At 41.1% G+C, this 23,385-nt stretch overlaps 1 protein-coding gene across 1 annotated transcript in view; it reads right to left on the bottom strand.

Moving 5' to 3' along the window:
• The window catches only part of uggt2 (UDP-glucose glycoprotein glucosyltransferase 2), a 57,315-nt gene extending 35,931 nt beyond the window's left edge, over nucleotides 1-21,384 (bottom strand). The window contains 24 exon segments of the mRNA XM_080753698.1: nucleotides 10-108; nucleotides 215-338; nucleotides 1,749-1,913; nucleotides 2,058-2,189; nucleotides 3,671-3,806; nucleotides 3,923-4,008; nucleotides 4,944-4,990; nucleotides 4,993-5,023; nucleotides 5,025-5,039; nucleotides 5,041-5,060; nucleotide 5,063; nucleotides 6,511-6,661; nucleotides 7,373-7,464; nucleotides 8,771-8,831; nucleotides 9,322-9,421; nucleotides 9,686-9,786; nucleotides 10,062-10,131; nucleotides 10,212-10,308; nucleotides 16,375-16,552; nucleotides 17,193-17,305; nucleotides 18,091-18,221; nucleotides 18,700-18,782; nucleotides 20,316-20,477; nucleotides 21,340-21,384. Coding sequence (XP_080609824.1) covers nucleotides 10-108; nucleotides 215-338; nucleotides 1,749-1,913; nucleotides 2,058-2,189; nucleotides 3,671-3,806; nucleotides 3,923-4,008; nucleotides 4,944-4,990; nucleotides 4,993-5,023; nucleotides 5,025-5,039; nucleotides 5,041-5,060; nucleotide 5,063; nucleotides 6,511-6,661; nucleotides 7,373-7,464; nucleotides 8,771-8,831; nucleotides 9,322-9,421; nucleotides 9,686-9,786; nucleotides 10,062-10,131; nucleotides 10,212-10,308; nucleotides 16,375-16,552; nucleotides 17,193-17,305; nucleotides 18,091-18,221; nucleotides 18,700-18,782; nucleotides 20,316-20,477; nucleotides 21,340-21,341 — 2,197 coding nt within the window. The 5' untranslated portion in view covers nucleotides 21,342-21,384.
• Between the last annotated feature and the right edge of the window lie 2,001 nt (nucleotides 21,385-23,385).

Genomic DNA, 23,385 nt, shown 5'->3' with positions numbered 1-23,385 from the left:
ACCTCTCACCATTTTTTGTAAAGTACTTCATTCTCTTAGCCATCACAGACGTCTTGTCCCTGGAGTCCAGGAATGAAAACATAGTTGTGTCCTCCCAATCATCTACGACTACAAAGGAAAAAGAAATCTGTTCAGAAGGTAAAATCACTTAGAAAGGCTCAAGTATTAGGGAAATTAAAGTCTGGGGCTTAAATTTGTATGAAGCAGGAGTTACGTGGAGATGAGGTGAAGTCCAGGTATTTTCTGTCAGTGCTGAGAATGCGAGGGTTGATCCTGGGCACTACATTAGGCTGGTCCATCAGGTAGTCCACGACATCAATGCCCTCAGTCAATTGACCCTTGGTATGAGATAATAGTCACTTGAATGTTAATGTTACCATACTGTACATAATACTGTAATATAGGCCAAATATGAATGATCATCAATAGTGTAGCCGTTTCTTTGCTTGTATTCATCCCGGTATAGCATTTACAATATTAAGGTAGCTGTCAGGTGGAGAGCTCATACTGTAGGTCCAAAACTATATTTTATTCAAATAAAAGAAATATAAGGGAAAAAGGGGATTAGGGAAAAAACATAAAGTTGAAATACCGGAGAAAAGAGGTTTCAGCCCGACAGCAACGTTATGCTGACCAGTGGTTCTCAACCTGTGGGTCGGGACCCCCAGGGAGGTCCCCAAATTATTTTGGGGGGTCCCCAGATGATTAACTTAATGTTCAACATAGTTTTCTCACTCAACAAAAATTAAGTGTATAGAGGGTAAATGCACATTTCTAAAGTGACAATGTAAGGACTTTGTAATAAATCTAAAATTACAAATTAAACATTGACCAAATTGTCAAATATTAAGAGGAAGAAATTGTGAAAAAAGCAGATCTACATGCTCACAACACTAGATCTGCTATTTTCACAATAGAACCGTGTTATGCAAAATGTAATGCCTCAACTCTTAGTGCTTGTCAGGGTGGGGGGTCCCAGGTTAAAATATGATTATTTTGGGGGTCACGGCCTGAAAAGGTTGAGAACCACTGCTATAGACTATTTCATTTCTTATTGTAGCTCTGGGTCTTTCTGTACTTGCAAGCACATCATCAATCCAAGTTACACATTGTCAGGCTCCACAACATTTAATTTAATTCGATACGAGAAGGTTAACCACATGAACCCTTGCATCCGTATTCTGGCCATTTCATAACAGACCAACATTCAGCTGAATTATTTGGAGTGGAAGGACAAAATCATGGAGCCTTGGAGGATTCAGGTCAACTAAGTATACTGTATAAGGTTTACTGTAAGTTATTGGTTTACTTTTCAACCTTTTTCATATCAAGGTCCATTATTTATTCGACATTTGAGCCGCATTCATGGATAACATTTTGTCCACACCATGCTGTATTGATAGGACAGATAACCGGCCGAGATAACGTTGATCAAAATAACAATTCTTGTACATTCTCTAATTGTGTAGACACACAATATTTAATTGAGTAAATTGAATAATGCAGATGTTTAACAATAATTCTACTCTTGAGAGCGTAAAATGGAACCAAATGGACCATTTGGTTTCATTTTACACTCAAGAGTTAGAGATCTATAAGGGACAATATTTGGTTACCAACTCTGCATGATTTAGCTGGGAACAACGGGAACCCCCTCTGTTTGTGTGGTTGAGCCCCATTTGTGTTTTTTATTTTATTTTATTGAGTGTTTCTGTATACACAATACACATGCAGCTGCAGCATCATACCATGAATACCGCTCTCTGGAAGACGTTGGTGGCATCCATGATGCGCTGCAGCAAGATGGTCTCCAGCTCATCAGGGTCTGTCTCATCAGGGCTGAGAGGGACCCCGTTGAACAGAGCGAGAGGGAGGGATCCCAGCCCACACTTCTTGTAGAACTGGGCACCTGTCTAAGAGCAGATTGGGTCAACGACTCACATTCACTACCATTTATTTTTCCATTTTAAAAACCAAGCAAGATTCTAAGGACATTACATTAGGGCATTAAATCAAGAGGGAAAAGAAAAAAAAAGAGCACATTTATATGTCCTTACCTTTCTTTTGTCGTCATACTCAGAATCGACTCCGAGAATCCGTTCAGTGTTGGCTTTGGGGAATTTTCTCTTCAGGTATGAAGAGACAGCATCGACAGACAGCGTCTCTCCTATGTCTACTTTGCTGTACACCTGCAAGAGCATGAAAAGGCAGACCAGACCTGACCACCATTCATCTTTTACATTCCTGCCACTGCTTATAACCTCCACCCCTGCTGATGCCGGAGGTGAAATCTGCTCCCTTGTCTTGTCAAACAAAGTCTTCGGCAGACCAGCGATAGGGGCTCAGCAAATGAATGACTTCAGAATAGGGCTGTCACAATTATTACATAATCGTCTAATCGCAATTATTTGACATAATCGCGATTATTTTTCAAAATAGTCATAGTCGTTTCCATGTTGAAGATTTTTCAAAAAATAGTGGAAATAGCAGATCTACAAGCTCATAATGTTGTGAGCTTGTAGATTGATATTTCCACTATCAATGTTTTTCTTTTTTTAAGTATAAAGTTGTCAAATATGTCAGTCATTTCTTTGTATATTTAGGTATGTGTCATATCTACCATGTGCAACTTAAAAGCCTAAAAGCCAAACAGAAATGTAATTGTCAATGACAAAAACAAATTAAATCTTTAATCACAATTATTGAGTGACAATTAATCGTCAGGTAAAATGTCATAATCGTGACAGCCCTATTCAGAAGCATACGGAAATAAGAAATTATGAGCATTGCACTGAAAATTGCTTTAACTGTAATCTCCCCATTTAGTTATCATGCCAAATTGCAATAGCCCCCCCAATGTGTATAGCCCCTGTCACTGCCAATCCCTACTGTTGAACTGGGAACGGTGTGGACAACCACATGTCTTCTCCAATACACATGAGAGTCACCAGGCAGTGAGGAGTTTCACCCAGAGGGAATGAACACGTGTAGAGTAGAGGAACACGATAACGCTATTCTGCTCCGTGCTGAACAGACCACCCTGTAGGAGTCACTAGTTCACTGAGTGCAGACAGGGAACCAATTCGGAGGCACCATGGATGAAAAAACTCCCATACCTACTGGGAGAAATACAACAATGTGCAAACACAGCAACAAGATTTGTGAACTGTTGCGATAAAAGAAGGCTAGAGAATGGAATACAACCACCCTAAGGACTACAAACCTTTGAGTGATATATGTGCACATATAAACAGAGCTGCTACCTAACCTTTAAACGCATTTTAAATATGAGGCTTTTTTTGTATACTACTATTTAAATCGTATTGAGTAAAGAAGAAACTCTGCTTTGTGTTCCAAAGCAACTGCAAAAGGTTGCTTCTATTTGTTTCAAAAAGCGTTATACCCTGTATATATAACATCTACAGTATATAATGACAATGTGACATAGCCGTTTACACAATGCTGTACCCCCTTCCAAGTGTATATATACGTTCCCCATTTTCTACCGTTTTATTATATTTTGACTCTTTCTTTGGCAATGTAAACGTATGTTTTCTCATGCCAATAAAGCTCCTATGAATTGAATTGGATGAATTGAACCCCAGTCTCTCCACGGTGGTGGGCAGGAACGTTAGCGCTGCGCCAACCAGATGCTAGCACTCGTACTTACGGCGACCATAGACATCAGAGCCTGGGATAGATCATACTCTTCTGAGATGTAATTCAACAGCCGGTAAAAGGCAACCCCAGCATCAGAGAAGCCATCAATCTCCTCTTCCGTGTTGACAACAAACACAAATCCAATTCTAAATGAAGTGAGAGAATACAGGTATTCAATAAAGTGAGAGTCACCATCTGGTGAGTGCAAAGAGGGCAGGGTAAAACAGATGTACAACCTTTGCTGAGCCAGGACATACTGTACCTAAGAGGAATCTTGTGCTTGTAGAAAAGCTCTGCGAGTTTCACCAGCTCAATGCTGTCTTCTTGTACTGGATCAAGAAAAAGCACCTGACAACAATGGAGTAAATGAAGGTTCGCGTACGTACATACATACATACATACATACATAGATAAGATATATGTATACACAGTACACACCCACACTAACACAATTTTATATTGGTATATATAAAATGTACCCAGCGGTGTCTGGGTTAAATAGGCACACAACGCAACACAATATGTTTGAATGGATATATAGTACATTTTAAGAAACATTTTATTGATCCTTAGCAAATGAAATATCACACTTGTACATGTTTGTGAAGGAAGCACTACAGTTTAGACCAGTGGCTAGTGAAGCCAGTGGAGTGTAAATGTCTGTGGTGCCAAGAAGCCGGTGTTCACACTCATTTTTAACAATGACATTTCAAAACTTCTCCATAAAGTATTTTACCCCATTTCCGGGCCTATAGCAACGATATGGTGCAATAATGAGACTCTTAAAACAGTGTGTTATCAATTCACCAAGACTCGAGTGAAGGTGTCACATGACAAAAAGAACAGAACAGCTAACAACGTATCACGTAGCACTACATTTTACCATCTTTCACGTAATGTTGGATAAAACAATCTCTTTCATTGCTGTTCGACAAAAAACTCTCATTTCCATATTTGAACTTGTACATCTGCTACTTTTGCTATTTTCCAAAACATTTGATTAATTCCAAACCTTTTCCAGGCCTAATTCTAATTTCAAAATATTTCCAGGAATGTCATGACAGTGGGAGCTCTGAGAAGCACACCCCAATGACTGAGTGACCTCAATCCACTTTTGTGTCTCACCACTCTCTCTCTCTTCTGTGATGGTGTGGTGAGGTGTATGTGCACGCATTTCCCCCCCCACCCGTCACACAAACTTGCTCTAATCAGAACCATGTTCCTCCACCTCGTCACCTCTCTCATGACCATTGTACAGTAATAAGGAAAACCTGGAGACTCACAAGTTGAAGAAGTTCCGCGCGATCTAGCCGGATGACTCCCGAATGTGGCTTTCGAGAATCTCCTCTACTCCTGATGGCAGCACTGCGGTACATGGGGGTCGGTCTCAATGTCATTCACCACTGACAACACATAGATGATAAGAAGCAGCCTTTTTTGTTTTCACTCAATCCAAAACAACACAACCTTCAAGTCCCCCCCCCCCCCCCCCACCCCCAGGATCAGAACCACCCATGCACTTTGTGAGTCACTAAGTTGATGACATTAGCAAATCAACTTAAATTTAAAGATATTTATCCAAAGGCTTCTTTTTTCCTGAAAACTTAAGGTAGGGATAGTTTATACAAAATTGATTGAGCACCCCATGGAACACATGAATTCAAGGATATTGTTTTGTTTTGTCTCGATTCCTAATCTAATATTGGGTCTATATTGATACCAAGAGCATGGCATATTGTAACTATGTTTGATCATAATTGGTCCATCAAATTATTGGCTTAGGAATGTGACAAAAACAACAAAATATCCATGAATTAATCTCTCTATGGGGTGAGTAATTGAGTCATTTTGAGGTTGAACTATCAGTTTAAACTTTACAGAAGGTGGTGGTCAAAAACAACACCTGAAATTACGTAATGATAGCACGAGTTGTGCCTTCAAATGGTAAATGGAGCATTTATATAGTGTATTTATCCAAGGCACTTTACATTAACCCATTCACACATTCATACACTGACGTCAAACAATGCAAGTCACCAACTTTTTAGGGGTTCAGTGTCTTGCTCAAAGACACTTTGACACTAACTCAGGGGAGCCGGGGATCGAACTGGGTGGCAGCCCTACCTCCCGAGCCACTGCCACAACCTCAATTTGTTCTGCGTTGCATCATTGTGAACAGAAATCTGCTGGGTGTGATGTTAACATGTCAGAGCAACTTCTCTACATGAGAGAAAACAGCTTGGCAAGCACCAAGCTTCACCTGTGAGAGATACGTAGGGGAAAGAAGCCTCTGAAGCTAGTAAATAATGTTTTACCTGCCAAACTGGCAAAAACAGCTAATTCACTTTCAAAAGCCTTGAACCACCATAAGAAAGTTTTACACCCTGGCAATGTATCCCAATCACTCACTCTTACTCTCTCGGTCTCGCTCACTCGCACGCACGCACAACACACACACACACACACGGAAGACACTGGTTGAAATGATAGGCAGGTAAACTAAGCTGAATGAGTACATCGTTCAATGCTTAAAATGTCACATTCATTTGTTTAGCCATTTCTACCCTTCGACCATTTGAATATTAAAATGGCCAGAGGGGGCCTGAACGAAAGTTTGCAAGTTTTTAATTTGATAGCTTTCCTTGGCTGCCTTCCCAGTTTATAATTGAGTTTTTTTTTCTTTTTTTTTTCTTTGGCAGACTCGGGACTGTTGCCATAGTGGAATGACTGATCCACTAATCCACACCCTCATGCCAGTGCTCAACACAAAGCACCTGCAATGCTGATCTGCGCCAGCAGAATACCGCAGCCCCTCTACTCTGCCGGACAGCACTTGGCACGGTCTCTCACCATTATGGCTGGATGTCTGATATCTAAGGCGTAGCTATCCTCCACAAAGTTCACGGGTAGCCTGAGGAGCTTGCCCTGGTTTTCTCCTTTTATCCCGAGGTTGTGAAGACCCTCCAAGATCCTGGCCTCTCCTCTGATGATGTCCAAAATGCTGGGAAAAAAAAAGAAAAAAAAAAAGGTCAGTTTCCATCTAGGCCTGTCACAATTATTACATATAATAATCGCCTAATTGCAATTATTTGAGATAATCACAATTCGTTTTGCATAATCATCATCATAACCGCTTCCATGTTGAAAGTTTTACATTTTCAAACGTTTTTCAAAAACAGAAATAGTTCATGGCGACATGTTGTAAGCTTGTAGAGCAGCTATTTCCGCTATTTTAATTGAATATTCTTTCATGACGTGTTGTAAGCTTGTAGATTTCCGCTCTTTTTCTATCTTGAAAGTATATAATTAAATGTGTCCGTAATTTCTTTGTATATTCAAGAAATTTGACATATCTGCCCCTGTGCAATTTGTGATTACGAAGCCTAAAAAACTAACTAATTCATGTTCAAATGTTCAATGCCAACATCATTAAATCGCAATTATTTGTGTGACAATTAATCGTCAACTTAAATTTGTAATTGTGACAGCCCTTTTTCCATCCATACTGGTGGGGCAGTGGTTGTCTGTTGTGGTCGACTCTCCAATACACGGTGTGTGTGTGTGTGTGTGTGTGTGTGTGTGTGTGTGTGTGTGTGTGTGTGTGTGTGTGTGTGTGAGAGACAGGATCAGTGAACCCTGGGCAGCCTTTAGAGGCAGCCCAGGGAGAGAAAGCAGGCAGACTAACTGCTGCCCACTGTTGCCAGGCTCTTACCTGAAGGGGTTGTGAACGTCCAGATCAATGTGCAGTCCGTTAATGAAGAGACCTCCATCTCCCGGATGGATCCCCATGGTCTCGCTCAGTCTCTGGAAGAACAAACTCTGTGATATTAGTCCAAAGTAGAGCCCCGAACAATGGCAGATTTTTTGGGGGGTCCGATGCCGATTTTGGAGTATCCGACCTACACCACCTACTGTATAAGTAAAGCTTTGACAGATATGTTGTCAAAAAGTTCAAAATGTCCTAATAATCTATTTGAAAAACTTGAAATTGAAACCCTCTGGCGTCTGGTAACTAAAGCTTTGACAGATATTTTGTCAAAAAGTTCAAATGTCCTAATAATCAATTTGAAAAACTTAAAATTGAAACCCTCTGGCGTCTAGCATTTTGTTTTAAAATGCAAATATTGGTCATGGCCATGGGTGGTATGGCTATTGGCTGACTTGGTAGTAACCTTTCTCTTCGAAAACAGTTAATTATTAACAAAATAGACACTTTTGTTTTACACTTATTTAACCACTTAACTTAGCTCCCCCACACAAAAAAAAAGACAATCTACAACATCGCAATGCGTCGCGACACGTTGTGAGCGTGTAGATCTGCTATTTTCTTTTGACCGACATACGCGAGACGCAAGGTTGAAAGTAGCAAAGAACTGGGAAACTTCGGCAGCATAATTGCCAATACCAATGTTGTCCAAAAAGTCAACTAATGGCCGATATGTATCTGGTCCTAGTCCAAAGCCAATCAGAAAACCCTACAATGTGTCTTCTTCCCTAACAGTGTGTGATCCGACTAAAATTGAGAAAATAGCATGAATACGCACACCACGGATGATACTGACTACAAATTGTAAGTAAACAGTAAAAAATAGTGGGAATGTTCGATATTTCCTTTTTTGCCGATATCCGATTTTCCAATATTGTTGGAACTCTAATTTCATATTCCGATATTAACCAATATATGCAGGCTTTTTTCACCAAAAGTAAAGTAATTGTCAGGTAACAACACTTAGCTAAGAAAAGAAAATAACTATAACATCAATATAATGTCTAATATAAATATCTAATAATTCTAATACAGTGATGTTGTTAGTGAAGTGGAAGTAGTTGTATGTGTGCACGATGCATAGAGAAATACAACCGATTAATCAGTTCAGTCCTCACAGATGCGCAACAGACGGTAAAACAAAGCCGCAAAGCCAGGAAGCGTACAGTCACTCTACCAATTAAACCACACTTAGTTACTTACTTATATAACAATAATTAAGTCATTTATAGTTACAAGCTAGTTGTCTGACATGACACTCATGCAATAATAGCTAAAGATGTTATTATAATGTACAAAGACACAACACAATCTCGGGGGATGATGCGTACGACGATATCACACCTTTTGGTTCTCCTCAATTTCTTTTCTCATTTCATGCTTTATGGCCACTCTTGTCAGGGATCTGTGGGAACAGTAAAACATGAACAGTCACCATCAGCTTCCCCCACCCCCAAAATCCCCAGCCAGCAGTAAAAGCCCCAGTTTTAATCTCCAAATCTGTGGCCCCTCAGATGGCACGTCTGCAGCTGACTCCCTGTAAACATTCACTCCAAGTCTTTACTCAGCACTTTTTGGTTGTTCTTCATAAAAGCTACAGTATCTGGGCAGGGGAACACGCAAACATCAGAAAAGCTGATTCAATCTACGCACTGAAAGAGGTTTTTAGAGCGGAGCCGACAAATCTATAGAAAAATAATGCCTACAGTGTTTTTTGTAAAAAATGTGTGTCAGATCCAATTTGACAAGAGGACATATTGTTTGGAATTAGATATTCAGAGAAAATAAAACAAATTGTGGAAACAAAAATCACGATTTTATTTTATAACTAGACGTCAGACTATCAGATGATTTGAAATAAGCTATACTTGTTTACATGACATACTGTAACTTACCTGGCTTTGCTTGGAAAGTTCTGACTAAGGTCTTGCATGAGCTTCAGAGCATCAAACTTTGGCACGGACATGATTCTAGCAGCTGCCTGGAAACTAAGATCTGAGGGTGACAATAATATACATTTTCATGTATATTCAAGTAGCTGCTTTAAAAAAAGAGATCCAAACAAGAAAACCCAAGAGAGAGATTAAACATGCTGGGTCGGCAGTGTTAAACTGGTTCATATACCCCCCTGCCCCCCTCCCATCCCTCCCAATTAAACTACATACATATTGGGACCTGTAGTCATCAAAATGGGTTAACATTTTATTTATGTTTCACAAAAAACTACAACTATAATATAATGCTGGAGGAGATCAATACCTTGCATCTCCCAGACTTTAAGAGGGGCCATGTCATCGGTGCTTTCCAGGAGATGCTTGTGAAATTCCCCAAGCTGCTCCTGCAGTTCAGGGTGAGATTTCCTTTGGAATGGAAAGAGGAGCAGAAGAAATTATAACAGCACAATTGCACAAACCATCTACATATAAGGACACTACTAAAGCATTTAAAACTATACACAGGATAATCCTCAGTGTTTGTTTATCCATGTGTAACTCTGAGAGTGTACAAATGCAGCCAAATGGACCCATGCGCACTGGTTCCATTGGTCACAGGGTTAAATGAACGCTGAGGTTTTTACTGTGTAGTGATGATAAATACTAGGAGACACTGAACACACTAAAGCTTAGATGCTTACTTTAATGTTCCAAAAAGGAATCCTTGGACATCCTCATTATTATCATCTTCACTGGCAGCTGACTTCGAATCTATAGAAAAAGGTTTACAATTCAATTACAATAATAATGTCAAGATACAGAACAGGATGTGTAATTAGTAACAAACAGACCTTTTACTTTGGTGTCATCCACAGCTTTGTACTCTGTGCTTTTTATAGCCAGCTCAACGCTATATCCAGACAAGAGCATCTTTTGTGGCTTTGGATCCTGTAGCAGAAGAAGCAACAGTATGTTTTTCAAGGTAATCAGTGTAGGTGTTCTCTGAATATATTAGGCCTGCAACGATTCGTTTTCAGTTTAATCAAATAATCTTTAAGCGCGTAAACATGGGCATAAAAGGGATAGGTTAACAGACAGATATAGAAGTCTCCATATATGGGCACACAAGAGACACGGACAGACGGGTATATCCACTTGAATAAATAAAAAATACTTAATAAACTTGACCTTTCACTCTGTACTGTGTCTGCTCTTTTTTCCCCTCTACACCAAACCTTGTTGCCGAAAATAGCCGATCTACAAGCTCACAACGGTTGTGAGCTTGTAGATCTGCTATTTTTGGCTAAAGTTCTCAGAATATGGACGTTAGGGTTCAGGTGGATATAGCAACTCATAATGTTGTAATAACAGCCCATAGCAGGGTAAAACGGGTACTCTGACAAAGCCACCTGACACAGGACTAAGACATATTGGTCGGACCGGCGGCGTCTATATACAGTATATGTATATTTCAATATTTGCCCTAATCGATTGGTCTGATTTCACATGGTGGTATCATCAGACTAATCACTACTAGAGCTCTGATTTTGTCTGGTTTCCAGGCTAGGTTTGCTTAACCCCAACATAAGCCCTATTTTATAATGTATTTGAAACAGTGGTGTCATGCAAAAATTGATAAAATATTATCTACAAGCATCGCAGTGAGACACACAGTGTGCTATTATTAATATTTTTGAACATGTTTAGACAATATGTGGGGGACAAAAAACATTTGCAAAAATCGGATAATTTAACAATTATAAATACTAGAAGCTGGGCGGCCGAGCGGCTAGTCGGCGACCTGGCCAACTCGGGAACGATGTAAATAGAGAATGAATGCCCTGCCCTTTAATGCAATCCCCATTATACCTGTTGTCATAGGACCCGTGTTGACCATCTGTTTGACTTTGGTAAATGGTAAATGGTGCATTTATATAGCGCTTTTAATCCAAAGCGCTTTTACATAGATTGTGCATTACATTCACCCATTCACACACACATTCATACACCGGTGGCGGAGGAAGCCATGCAAGGCACCAACCTACTCACCGGAGGCAATTAGGGGTTCAGAGTCTTGCCCAAGGACCCTTCGACATTAACTCAGGGGGAGCCCGGATTCGAACTGGGAACCCTTCGGGATTTATACCCTTCGTGCTCTAATACCAGTTTCTCTACCCCTGAGCTATGCCGCCCCTGGACTTTGTCCATGTATGCCCAATTGCCCATATATGGAGATATCTGTCTGACTGCGTCCAAGTTATGCCCATATATGGAGATCTCTGTATGTGCCTGACAGTCGGCCGAGCGTCTAATCGAGGACCGGCCTACTCGGGAACGATGTAAATACGGAATGAATGCCCCACCCTTTGTCCATTTATGCCCATATATGTAGATATCTGTATCTGTCTGCCTGCGTCCATTTATGCCCATATGGGGATCTCTGCAGACACAGTGCCGGTTCTGGAAAACACTAATGTCAGACATTAGCTCCGCATACGGAGATTCCGGACCTTTCGCGCTGGTTCCGGATAACCGCATATCAGGTCAGGTCGAGGCCGGGCACTGCACTCCCTGCTGCGGCGGGGAACGCGTGTGCCGAATTCTGTGTAATGCAAACCCCATTATACCTGTTGTCATAGGATCCATTTTGACCATCTGTTTGACCGAGTCAATTTATGCCCATATATGGATATATCTGTTTCTGTCTGTCTGTGTCCATTTTATGCCCATATATGGAGATCTCTGCAGACACAGTGCCGATTCCGGAAGACCCTGATGTCAGACAACAGCTCTGCATACAGAGAATCCAAACTTTTTGCGCTGGGTTCCGAAAAATTGCGTATCGGGTCGGGTCAAGGCCGGGCACTGCACTACCTGCTGCGGCAGGGAACACGCACGCTGAATTTAAGCTGGTGGGACGAACGGTTCTCAAGATACGCGGATTATATACATACATACATATATATACATACATACATACACACTCACAGAGATTTTTTGTTGACTCATGTGGCGTATGTGATGTCAGAGCCTTTTATGAAGTGATGTCACAATGAGTCAGCGCTTGCTCCGGAACAGCCCGATGTCAGTCATCTCCGCATACGGAGATTACAAACCTTTCGTGCCGGATCCGAAAAACTGTGTATCGGGTCGGGTCGAGGCCTAGCTAAGAACGTAGGCAAAGGTCTGAGCTATCTGCGTGCGGAATTTGGAGTCTGTAGCACCAACCATGTGCTGTCAGGGCTCTTTCATGCGATTCGGGCCAATTCGGATTCGCGTCCATTGACTTCAATTAGTAGTCAGGACTCCGCATATGGAGATTCCGAACCTTTCGCGTTGGTTCCGGAAAACCGCATATCGGGTCGGGTCGAGGCATAGCTAAGAACGTAGGCAAAGGTCTGAGCTATCTGCGTGCGAAATTTGGGGTCTGTAGAACCAACCATGTGCTGTCAGGGCTCTTTCGTGCAATTCGGCCTCGGCTTCAATTAGTAGTCACGATAGTCACGATAACTAGAAATGCACTCTGTCGAGGTGCCAACTTCTGCCTTGCGCAGTGGGCAAGCAGAGCGCGATGAGGTGCGCTGGAATATTCGACAGGACTGACCAAACTGTCAAATATTAAGTAAGCAAGAGGCGAACATTGTGAAAATATTTTCACAATATTTATTTTCTGCAGAACCGAGTCACATTAAATGTAATACCTACAATTCCAAGTGCTTGTCAAGGTGGGGGTCCCCAGTTAAAATATGTTTATTTTGGGGGTCACCGCCTAAAAAGGTTTGAGAACCATTGACAACTCATTCTTATGACTTCCTATCTAGCCAAGCTTTATAAATTATATTTTTTTTAAAGAGAGAAAAAAAAACACGAATATTCGACTTCGGTGAACAACGTCGAATAGTGACTTTGATATTCGAATATTCAAATATTTGGTGAATGCCCTAACGGCTACCTACCTAACTACATACCTACCTACATATACGCAGCCGAAAGCGGTGCAAGTAATAATAAATGTAATTCCTAATCCACAACACATTATTAAGGGACGGCAGTGGCTCAGGATGTAGAGCGGCCGTCGGGGAACTGAATGTCCCTGGGTTGGATCTCCAGCTCCTCCTGGCTCCATGAACTATAGGCATTGAACTCCTACCTGCTCCCAATGAGCAGGCTGGTGCCTTATATTGGTCTGTGTGTGTGTGTGTGTGTGTGTGTGTGTGTGTGTGTGTGTGTGTGTGTGTGTGTGTGTGTGTGTGTGTGTGTTTGTGTGTGTGTGTGTGTGTGTGTGTGCGCACGTGGTGTGCGTGATGTGTGTGTGCGTGCGTGTGTGTGTGAATGTAGCACAGAATCGATTGTACGATTCTTTTGTTTGCTCTAAATGGGCTGGCCCCCTCCTATATCACCCACCAACTACCTCCAGATCACTCAGGTCGCCTGACTTGGGGATCCTGGCTGTCCAAATGTACAAGTTTGCTGTCACATCCCTAGACCATCGGTTCTCAAAAGTGGGGTACAGGGACCCCCAGGGGTCCTTGAGGGAGTTCCAGGGGGTCTCCAGCTAAATGTTAGCCAAATGGACCCTTGCGGGTCTTTAACTCTGAGAGAGTAAAACATTTGTACACTCTCAGAGTTAAATTAACAGTGATTTAACAATATAAATTGGGGTGCCCGAGATGGGAAAATCTCAGTTGTCCGACGCCCAGTTGTCCAACGTCCCAGTTGTCCTGCTGTGTCCCAGTTGTCCTACTGTAGCCTGGCAGTTCGAAATTGGGCGAAATGTGTGTGCGCGCTGCTGGCTGGTTAGGCGGCAAGCGTACAGCTACTCAAGTAGCTACATGTAGCCTACCCCCACCTCAGCATTCGTACAGCTACTCAAGTAGTGTACAGCTATGAGACCCCATTGATTTGCCGTGCATTCATTGTATGAATTATCTTGATACCAATACTGCTGTAGTACAATCATAAGTGCACCATTGATGTGTGGTGTGAATCTGGTGATAAGACGTTGCATGTAAATAAAGTTATTGAATATTTTCACTTTGGATGTTGCACTTTGTGGACGGTCCCTAAATCAGCAGTTTTCATCGCTACATTGAAGTCCACTCCACACATAAAAACAGTTTTTAAGAGAGAACAAGGGAAGCCAACGTGTGAAATCTGCAGATTGGGACAAACAATGGGACAAAGCCAACTTGTGAAAATCGGCCGAGTGCCAGGAATGCTACAGTAACAGACATACTACAGTAGGACAACTGGGACACAGTAGGATAACTGGGACGTTGGACAACTGGGACGTCGGACAACTGGGACTACCAGAGTTAGATATGCCATTAAATGGGGGTCTGTAACCTAATGAATGTCAAACTGGGGGTCCTTGAAATTAAAATGGTTGAGAATCACTGCTGTAGAGCCGTAAAAATCTTTTCTAATGGGGGTCCCTGTCTTATCTTTTAAAATGGGGGTCTACAGGCTCATAAGTGTCAATTTGGGGGTCCTTGACGTGAAAGATTTTCAGAACCACTGCCCTAGACTGTGGAACAACATTCACCTCCCTATCAGTTCTGCACCTTATATTTAAGATTTGACCACCTATTTTCTCTCTACACCAAATCTCTGAATGTTTGCCCATTACAGTATGACATGCCAGAATAGGGATGCCAGGGATCATGTGGTCAAGTCCAGGCTCAAGAATCACGTTATTCACATGATTCAACGTTTGAATCCTCCTTCTGTGTCTCATTTGTATTGTTGTTAGATTTTTGACAGTTTATTTATGCCTTTTACCTAAGTCTTTGTGTTTATGTCTGTGGTTCTTGTATTTGTGATTTTAGCAACCTCCTAAACGTGCTTTACACCTGTAAATACATGTGACTTGATTTTACATTTAAAGCGCTTTGGATAAAAGGAAATGCAGACTATTTGAGGAAATAGCAATATAAATTAATGCTAAATCAAAAAACTAAATGCATTTATTAAGAAAAAAGGACAAAAACTGGTAAGGAAAGTAAAGACTTCTAATATGCTGATAGTAAGCATACAGTACAGTACATGTGGACCACAAACACTCGACAAAGTTGCCCATATTCAACCTCGACGCCAATGTCAAATTCTTATTGAAAGCATTTCCTCCGTTTCATGGACACAATTAGAGGCCTTTCACACCTACTGTACAAGCTGCCTTTCTTTGAAGTACACATCTAAGACCATGTGACTTCTGCAAACTGTTTAAAGGCATCTGTTAGACCGTCGCTGACTTTTACATAGCAATGTGTTTCATTCGCTTTAACTTTGGCTTCTAATGCAATCCATTTGTTCTTTCGCTTGAACGACCTCTGCTTTTGTCTGTGTTGCACCAAGGATGGTGGTAATGGCTTCCTTGCAACATTTCCATCTTTCTAAGTAATGCTTAAAGTTGCTTCTGTGACACCGAAAATACCAAACTCATATGAATGTGCATTTCCATCAACTTTAACCTACAGCAATAATTGATGATAGTAAATCCCAATGTACATGCCAAATCTCTGCAAATATCTTGTTGTGCAAATAAATGTCTTCCAAGTCCTTGCAATTAGAGTACGGTACAGGAGAATTAATTAGCAGAGAAAAACATTCTGACATACAGGATACAGTATGTGACATTTACCATGTCCCGCTATGTAAATAATCGCACCCTGTCAAAAGCGCATACTATTTCTGCGTTCAACACAGAGAGGTTGACAAAACCATGTTACTCATACAATTCACAGGCACAGTGGATGGTACGGTGGCTAAGTGGTTAGCACCATTGCCTACTGAACCCTACTGGGGATTTCTATGTGGAGTTTGCATGTTCTCCCCATGTTAGTGTGGGTTTTTGTTAGGTGTAGGTCCCAAGAGTCTGCTGTATGTCTAGCTGTACCCACTGCTCCTAAGAGTTAGATTGGGTTAAATGCAGGACGAAATTCCCCACAGTCATCAATAAAGTATAACTTCACTTTATGCCATTTGAATTTCTCTCTAAGAATCATTGCTACTCACCGCTACAAAGTGACGCAGTACATATGTGAGTGTGCCCTCTTCAGCCTTCTCAGACAGCACCTTATGAAAGGTGTTGAACTTTTTCGTTCCGATTTCAGCATAGAGGATGACAACTGGCACATCCGTCTTATTGAGCCCTGGGTACCTGTGATCATTCTTGTACAGATACGGCTTTGGCCTGCAAATATTTGAAGTACTTGTTAAAGGACAAACTTGACAATGACAAAAACAAATGTATTTGTATGAATATGATATGTGTGTGTCTGTTGCATTAAGATGTATTCATTAGAGCAGGGGTCTTCAACAAGTGGTCCGGGACCGGTCCTCAGAATTACTACAGGGGGTCCGACAAATCTTTGTGTGGTGGGTTAGCTTACGTGAGCTTGTAGATTAGCTATTTTCAGGGAGTAGGTGTAGAGGGAAAAAGAGTTGACAAGTACAGAGCCAACAGTCAACCCCTCAAAATATTGAGGGGTTTAAAAGGTTAACTGTCTGAAAATAATAATAAGATTTTGCAACCCATTTTTCACCCAGTGCCAATTATCTAATGTAATCCTGAGCGCTAAATACATATTAACATGAATCCAGCCATGTAGGTATGAAATCTATGAATACATTTAATCTGCGACACAATTGTACATATGTAGTAGCGGGGGTCCTGCTTCATGTCTCTCTCAGCTAAGGGGTCCTTGGCCTGAAAAACGTTGAAGACCCCTGAATATAGTGCACTACTGTAAATGTAAATGTTTCATTTATTCTTCTTCTCAGCATTAATTCTGCTCATTAAAGTTTGCCACCACAGTGTCATATTGGGTTACCTGCCTGCAGCTGCCTTCAGGAGCTTCTTAATTTCCTTGGCACTGCAGCTGTGTTGACCATGGACAGAGACAAAGGCAGGGCAACCCCCTGGCGGTGGTTCATCACTGGCTATCTGGTAAGGGCAGGGGAAAAAAACAATATCCAATAGCTCAATGGCCGGGGCCTGGCAATAATCCCAACCTGTTGCAGGTTTGATTGCCAGTCCCACTGGGGTTAGTCATATTAAAAACACTCCATCATGTTCTGTAAGGTGGTTTGAATAAATAATATCACGTACAATGTGTCAGCAATTCTTGCCTTGTTTTGATCATTACAACACCTGCAAGGCTGTAGCCAGGATTTGAGAATTACTGACTTCCTCAGTCCTGACTTCATCAGTCCTAGTAGCCATGACCCTAAGAAATGTAAGCCATTTACCATGAGAGGGAGTGGGTTGTTGGCTGATTTACTACTGTTTCAGGGTAGTGGCACAGGGTAGTGGCATATTTGTTGAAAGACCTCCCTGGCTCTTAAAATAAATACCCCACTAAACACTGAATTGCTGACAATCTGAATGCATCTGAAACATAATAACCAATTTAGTTGCTAGAAACACAGAGTATAAACTACCTACCTTTTCACTTGATCTTAAAAGACATTACATGTTTGAAGTTTTATGACAAAGGATAGGAATCGTGGTGAAGGTGCCACAGGGGAGGGGGGAAGCAGGATTGTTTTAAAACTCAACTGCTTGTTATTATATTTCCCTTTGTTTATTGAGGCTGCGTATAGCAAAATGCAGCTTGTGCGTATGCATTTACCATTATGATTCATAAAAGAAAATACATTTGACACTTCACTTTGTGTGTGTGAGACACACACACACACACACACACACATACAATTGTGATAACAAACCTGCTGGGATGCAAAGACAGCTGGTGAGTAGGACCGCAAGGACAATGCAAATCTGAGCAGATTGACCTGCACGTCTGTGAGGAATTGTCCAGCCTTTTTGAGGACCAGGTTGTAGTAGGAACGCACAGACTCTGAGAAGAAAACAACAAATCTGAAGCTGTGATGCTGAAGCATTATAGTAGCAAAATCTACTGTTCCCTACAGTAAGTCGATTTAAAATAGACTACTACAGCAGTGACTCCTAAACATAGGGCTGTGACACATTTCGGGTCTCAAACCCTTTTTTGTGTTGTTGTTTTCTTTTTACCTTTCCTACAAAACAATCTAATTAAAAGAAATTACAAAAATGTTTCAAGTAAAACATTTTAAAAAAAAGGAAAACATTTTCCAGAAATTTTAAAAAACGTTCAAAATAGCCAATCTACACAATGCATTGTGACCTTTTAGATCGGCTATTTTCGAGTGTATATCTGTACATTTGGTTCCCGGGAAGAAACACCTTTTCTCTTTTGGGTCTGTCTCAAGGTGAAAAAGTTTGGGAACCTCTGTACTACTGGCACTGCATAAACCAACATCAAAATTAATGACTTGTTTACCAATCCAACATACCTCCATTTTTGTAGACCGTGAGCTCTTTCACAGTGTCAACAAACTGCCAGAATCTGTCATTCCCGTCTTCGGCAATAAACTCACTGCACACAAAGAGATTGAAATCAAACCATCAAAAGAACAACACAGGAATAGAGTACCAGCACAGATTCTGTACAGGCCTGTGGCATCTGTCCCCATAATGGTTGTGAATGAAGTTATATGAGATTTGATTTCAATATACAGTATGTACGTATATATATATTTTTGGACAGATTTCATGATGATGTTTGCGCCATTCCCACCGGGCACCGTGGCACGAATCACGATAACTATAAAGATTACTATAACTATATCATTTTTATTGTCAGTGTGAACACTGCCATCCACTTGACTTATAAACTATACTTTTATAGTTATAGTGCTCAGTGTTAATGGCCCTTTACTTTTGACAGGTCTAAAGGTAATTTTTCATAAAATTAAACATAATGAGGTAATGTATGTTTATTTCCCTGGCTTATTGTCTCCGCCAGAACGAAAGGTATGGCCGAGAGGCCCGAGACTATGTTTTGCACCCTGTCTGTCCGTCCTTCCGTCCGTCCGTCCGTGAACAGCTAATCTCTGGCACCGCTGGCACGATGGCAGCGAAACTGTGCACGCACATTTACTGGGTCCCAGAGCATAACCTCTGACCCAAATTTTGGGCCTGTTATAGCGCCACCAGGAGGCAGATTTGTGCAAAAAAAAAATAAGATTTTGTCCAAAAATCACACAAATCAGTACACAGTATCTCTCATTAAACTAAACGGGTCTTTCAAATTTCTCAATTATCTTTATCAAAGATTATTGGCTTCCAAAGTTTGCAGGAGTGCTCCGTTTTGAACAAAATGCCTCAAATCATGATTCATGAACACAGTGTGCGATTTCCGAGAGATTTTGCCCGCAAATTCCCACAAGGCCGAGGAAGAAATGCCACTTCAAATCAGCCTCATGGTGGCGCTATAACAGGCTGATTTGTGTTTTGAACTATAACTTCACATCAGTGTAAAACATATGCACACTCCCTAGCCTAGAGGCCAAGGAAAAACTTTTGCCCTTTTTTACATCTGCCTTTTATAGCGCCACCAGGAGGCCGACTTATGTAATTTGTTTTATATACAGTACAGTAAGTACTTCACATGTTATGTACACATGATATTTTTGATCATGTGATGAAGACAGATCTGTCTGATTTTTCATACCGGTAACATTATTATAATGTTCTTATTTTGATCATAAGATCCTTCCTCAGAAAATGTGTGACACTGATTTATTATGACACGTATGTACTGACACATTAGGACCCCACTAGGACAGTAGTTCTCAAAAAAAACATTTTTTCTTTTCAAGGACCACCATAACTCTGTGAGGTTCCATTTGTATACTCTCAGAGTTACAGACCTGTAATGGTCATTTTAGGGCTAGCTCTTTATGTTTTTGTTTACTCATGTCCATGACAATAACATCCACCACAACAAAATAACAAAATATCCACCACAAGCCAGTATGGTGATAACCCCTGGCCTTAGAACCTCACAAAAGAAGAGGCAGGTACACCAGTATTTTGACATGGAGGCAGCATCCAGTGTGAATGCTACCTGGTCTCCAGGAGGAAAGGCGTCATGGTCCATTTAGCCTTTAGGCTAGCAGAGACGCCTTTGGATGCAGACAGAACATGATGGATGTTCACCAGCAACAGCAGCAGCAGAACAGCTTTCCTCATCATGTCATGTGCAGGGCCAATACAACCCAGCATGCACCTACCAAAAGAACAAACACGTAAGCATGTCAGTATAGTAATGCATGCCCTTAAACCAGTGGTCTTCAACCTTGTTCATGTCAAGGACCATTATTTATTCGGCAATTGAGCCACGGACCACCAATTGATGAGCTTTAGCCTCTCAGACCCAAAAGAATATTTGATCGTTGGATTGGATTTTGTCCATAATTCCATGCTGTGTATTGATAGTGGAGAGATAACAGGAAAACGTTGATCAAAATAACAATTATTCTACATTCTCTAATTGTGTAGATTTCTTGTAAATTAAGTAATGTCTCCATCATGTAGCTGGGTACCCCCTGGCTGGAACCCCCTCAAGGATGACCACGTACTGGTGGTCCCCGGACCACTGGTTGAAAACCACTGCCTTAAACCACTCAACTCTGCAGTCTGCATAGTAGTCGTACATTTCTGAGTCTGACATGACATTGACATGCCTAAAATAGGGACGCCGGGGCCAGGGGGTTAGAGAGTGAGAGAGAACCCGTTGCCACGTATGTTAGCTACAACAACAACACCACACTCACTGGTGTAAAAGGTAGCCTATACAGTTAGGCTATTGGCTAGTCCACACAACAATGCAAAAAAGACAATAAACCGTTGGAAAACAGTCACACATAAACTCTGTTTTATAAGTGTAGCAGTAGATAATAATATAGTCGACTGTGTATGTGTGTGTGTGTGTGTGGCAGCGGGACAGCACTCAAAGATGGTATAAAGGTAAGCAGCTTTGAATAAAATGATAGAGCCCAAATACACACGTACTGTACGTTTGCAGTGCTTCCGTAAAAACGGTCAATGAGAATAAAGTGTCTCTAACGTTGCTGAGTGATGATACATACATACACGTCTCTCACCCCTGTTATTGCTCGCTGCTTCGTTCCATACAAAGCGCTTCGGGTCTTTTTTTACACACACACATACATACACAGTGCTAACGCCAGTGAATTGTGGTGCCTTGCGCTGACATTCGCCACCGAGTGAAACAAAAGTGACATTTGAAAGAATACAAACGGTATTTTAATTTCGTTATATGAATCTATGGCTGTCTTGTGTGTAGATACACCAAGACTGAGACGTGGATATAAAATAAAACTAAACATACAATGGTAAATGTGTCAGGCAGTGCCACAGACACCTATAAGTTTCTGAATCGACGCTCTCAAAATAATTCCCACCAAGCGATGGATGGACATGGATGGAGCGTCTGTGTTCTCTGTTCCCTGTCGTCCAACCAAAACCGTTACTTTTTAGGAAATGGAGAAAAAAAGCTGTTTCCAATGTAGCTATATTTAGTCATAAGCTATTATTAATAGTAATAATAATACTTTTAATTGGTTAAATGTTTATTTATTTAAAAATAACAGACACACATGAAATACATGAAAAACTTACCCATGAAATACATGAAATACATGAAAAACTTTCATGTATTTATTTAGGCTATTTATCAAAAATAGCTGATCTACAAGCTGACCTTTCACACACACACGCGTTGTGAGGTTGTAGATCAGTTAATTTGCTACTTTTGTGCGACACTAGTATGACTAGGGCATTATTTAACCTATTGGGGAGGTTGGGGGGGTAATAAAGGAAAAGGAAATATGGAGATAAGGAGGTTTCTGCCTTCCATTTTTTGGTACTGTACTGCTCTTGTTTTTACTCTTATCTATTTTTTCCTACTTCTCTGTAACTTTGTAAATAACTGTATACTGCTGTGCTACAACTGGACAACTAAATTTCCCCCTTGGGATAATAAAGGTATCTATCTATCTATCTATCTATCTATGTTCCTTGTGGTCCCGACTGGTCCAAGACTCAAGAGCTATATTATCATATAATTGCGACCGCAGTTTACTATCAGAGCCGTGTCCAGTGCCGGCGGCAGGACTCAATGGGGCCGTCCATAAGGTTGCGACCAAGCCCCCGGAACCTATTATAGGTTTTTTGGTTCCCATGACATCACAGTGATGTCAGAGCGTGAGAGTCAATCAACAAAAAAGACAATAGTTTTTTGGTTCTGATAGTAAACTGTGACCTACAGTGGCAATAACGTCATGCTGGAGGTAGAAAGAGGACAGAGAATAGCATCATGTTACATGGGGAATGGGGAGCTAATCTATACATTTTATGTCAATATAAATTTACCAAGGGTGTTCAGTTCAAGTTTAAGTGCTTCAGTTGAACTCACTGATCTAATATTAATACGTTGATTGAAGTCTGGAGTTAAAATGATACATTGCTGTTATCATTTATTAGTCTAAGTAAGACGCCTAAGGGTGAAAAGCCATGGGCATAAAAGGGATTTGGTTCCCCTGGCATCACAGGGATCTCCATATGGCAATACAAGGGATTTGGTTCCCATGACATCACAGTGATGACAGAGTGTGATGTCAGAGTGTGAGAGTCAATCAACAAAAAAGACAAGCGTTACCCGTCCGGGCAGACACGGACACGATGTGACGGTTCTGATAGTAAACTGCGACCTACGGTCGCAATAATAATGTAGCAAGGGTTACATTTTGAAACTAGAAATACTGTTCCTACGAAACAGTGTGGCTTGCATGTAACACCACGTATGGGCACAAAGATGTATCCTTTGGCTGCACCTCATTGGCTAAGGGCCCTGCCTTTGTACTGTCGAGGAGAACTTGACTGATACACTGCCTTTGTACTGTCGAGGAGAACTTGACTGATAGATTACGTCATTTTTGAGGAGAACTTGACTGATAGATTAAGTCATTTTTGAGGAGAACTTGACTGATAGATTACGTCATTTTTGAGGAGAACTTGATAGATAAATATTGAAGATAACATATGTGTACTCGCTTCCAGCGAGCCCACAATGACTATGCCACCCTCACAAATAAGAGTGAGTGATCCTAATC

Source organism: Nannobrachium achirus, assembly GCF_963921795.1.
Source record: "Nannobrachium achirus genome assembly, chromosome: 22".
In the NCBI taxonomy this organism is placed as follows: Eukaryota; Metazoa; Chordata; class Actinopteri; order Myctophiformes; family Myctophidae; genus Nannobrachium; species Nannobrachium achirus.
The sequence above is the reverse complement of the archived record's forward strand: the minus strand, read 5'-3'. Positions and strand labels throughout refer to the sequence as shown.